Below are 2732 nucleotides of genomic sequence, written 5' to 3' on the forward strand. Positions count from 1 at the left end.
CCCCACAGCTGGATATTAAAATGTCTTGAAATCTACAAGATATCACCAAAAATGAAGGATTTCATCAAAGCAAGTATGACCAAATGGAAAACAACCGTCACGCTTAATTATAATAAGGGAACAATATCTTCTCGTGAAATAAAAATAAACAGCGGTATCTTTCAAGGAGATTCCCTCTCACCTCCTCTTTTCTGCATAGCTTTAGCACCTTTATCCTCTCTCTTGAATGAGAGTAACTACGGATACAAAATAAGCAACGCAAACATCACTCACCTGTTTTACATGGACGATCTGAAAACCTATGCCAAGTCTGATGAAGATCAGAAAGGCCTACTTAAAATTGTCAAAGGCTTCAGTGATGATATAAGAATGGATTTTGGGCTTGACAAGTGCGCCAAAGCTACATTCAAACGAGGCAAACTGGCGAAAACCGAAAACATCGAAATCAATGTTGGCATGCACCACCATACAAGACCTCGAGCAGGAAGGCACCCACAAATACCTTGGTGTGAATGAAGGAGATGGGATCCAACATGCAAAGATGAAAGAGAAAATTCGGAAGGAGTATTACCGTAGAATTCGCCTGGTGCTCAAATCCGAACTTAATGCCGCCAACAGAATTGACGCAATCAACACTCTTGCCGTCCCAGTCGTCACTTATAGTTTCAACATCATAAACTGGAAAATGGAAGAACTTATGAAGTTAGACAGAAAAACAAGGAAGTTCTTGACAATGGCAAAAATGCACCACCCAAAAGCTGACGTGGACAGGCTATATATCCCTAGAAAGGCAGGTGGAAGGGGTCTTGTACAATTAGAAATTACCTACAAAACAACTACAATTGGCCTAAACACATATCTCAACAACAAAGATGATTACCTCCTCAAAATTGCGAGGGATCATGACCGCGGCAAGAAAACAATGTCCATACACCATCAAGCCGCAAAATACGGGAGAGAGCTCAGTTTACCAGAAGCTGAAGTGGCAGAGAATGAGCCAGCCACGACCTATGCCCGAAGGGTCAAGCTGAAAGCCAAACACCAAGCTTTAGAACAACTCAAGAGCAAATGGGAAGAAAAGCCTTCGCATGGTCAGTACCCAAAAAGAACAAAAGAGAAGGATGTAGACCAAGACAAAACCCACAATTGGCTGAGTACACCTGGCCTCAAATCAGAAACAGAAGGTTTCATTATTGCTGCCCAAGATCAATGCATTAAGACCAACTATTACCGAAACAAGATCCTGAAAGATGGCACCGGCCCAATGTGCAGAATCTGTGGGCAATTTCAAGAAACAATTGACCACCTTGTCTCCGGATGCCCTGAACTTGCCAAGACAGAGTACATACAAAGACACAATAAAGCTGCAGCATATCTCCACTGGACAATATGCAAACACTATAACATCAAAGTACAAGATAAACACTACGACCATGAACCAGCTACTGTGACAGAAAACCAAACAGCGACTATACTTTGGGACATGCCAATCCAAACCGACAAAGAGATAAAAGCAAACAGACCAGACATAGTGGTGAAAGACAGAAAGGAACACCTCCTTGAAAACAATGGAAAAACTCGCAAAGTACCAAGATCTTGAGACTGAAATTGAGAAAACGTGGGGAATGAAAACAACAACTGTCCCAGTGATCATTGGAGCTTTCGGACTTGTCAAGAAGGGAACAGAAAACTACATCGGCAAGATCCCAGGCAATATTAGGATAACAGAGCTACAAAGGACCGTCCTCTTTGGAACTGCTCACATACTTAGGAGGACTCTATCCATCAAGTAATCCAGCAGACTTATGACTGCCCTAGGCTCATGGATTGAACTCGGCACCATAAGTTAAAAGCAGCAAGACTTTAAGGACTTAAAATAATAGTAATAATAATACATAATAATAAAAAGAAAGAAATTATTATCCTAAAAGTAAAATACATCAATGCGGAATATTCACATAACGAAACAATAGTTATGAATAATAATAATAATAATAATAATAATAATAATAATAATATCGCTTTGATGAACCACACGATGTTTTTAAAGTTTATTATTTAATGAAGAATATACATGTTTCGGATGAGACATCATCCATCGTCAGTTGTACAGTGAGAAATAAAATGAAAATATGTAATAAATGGTTTAACAAGTGAGATATTAACAAGAATAATTAGGGATGAAGTCGCGAACCAAAAAAAGGTAAAACTATTAAGCTAAGAAGGAGATTAATTAGTATGAAAGGGATAAATTAAGATGTTTGACTTGGGAATTTAAAGACGGTTGCTCCCAAAGGATGTGCACGGCTTCCTTGATTTTCAATTGGAAGCTTGCGGAAGCAGAGTCGAGAATTTTGAAGCAATCTTTTGAACAAAGGGAGCGACAATTTTCAGAACTTCTCAGGTGTTTAAAGATGTGGGAATGTTTGTCAGAGGAGAGATGTTCGCGGATGCAAGTGGCGAAGTGACTGTTGCTTTCATCAACATAACAGGCACTACAGCCTGCACATGAAAACTTATAAACAACTCGCAATCGTAAATCCGGAATAGGATCCTTGACCCCAAACCAACACCTGATTTTAAACGGGGCGAACAACAACTTAATGTCTAGGTCAGTGCTCCCGTAACACCAGCTGGGCCATGTTCGATTTACCACCCACGTGCTGGATCATTATGGGATGTTTGAGTGCCGCGTTTAACGCAGAAGCCCAAAGTTAAAACAACCACAAGAA

General features: G+C 40.0%; 1 protein-coding gene across 1 annotated transcript; it reads left to right on the plus strand.

Moving 5' to 3' along the window:
- Window positions 1-541: 541 nt before the first annotated feature.
- LOC145466226 (uncharacterized) lies at window positions 542-1600 on the plus strand. The gene has a single exon (XM_081449960.1). The coding sequence runs from the start codon at window positions 542-544 to the stop codon at window positions 1598-1600; it is 1059 nt and encodes a 352-aa protein (XP_081306086.1).
- The last annotated feature ends 1132 nt before the right edge of the window (window positions 1601-2732 follow it).

Source organism: Orbicella franksi, chromosome 13 (assembly GCF_964199315.1).
Source record: "Orbicella franksi chromosome 13, jaOrbFran1.1, whole genome shotgun sequence".
NCBI classification, from domain to species: domain Eukaryota; kingdom Metazoa; phylum Cnidaria; class Anthozoa; order Scleractinia; family Merulinidae; genus Orbicella; species Orbicella franksi.

Coding starts and splice junctions, on each gene's coding strand:
- LOC145466226 (XM_081449960.1), top strand. CDS start 542: ATGAAAGAGAAAATTCGGAAGGAGTATTACCGTAGAATTCGCCTGGTG.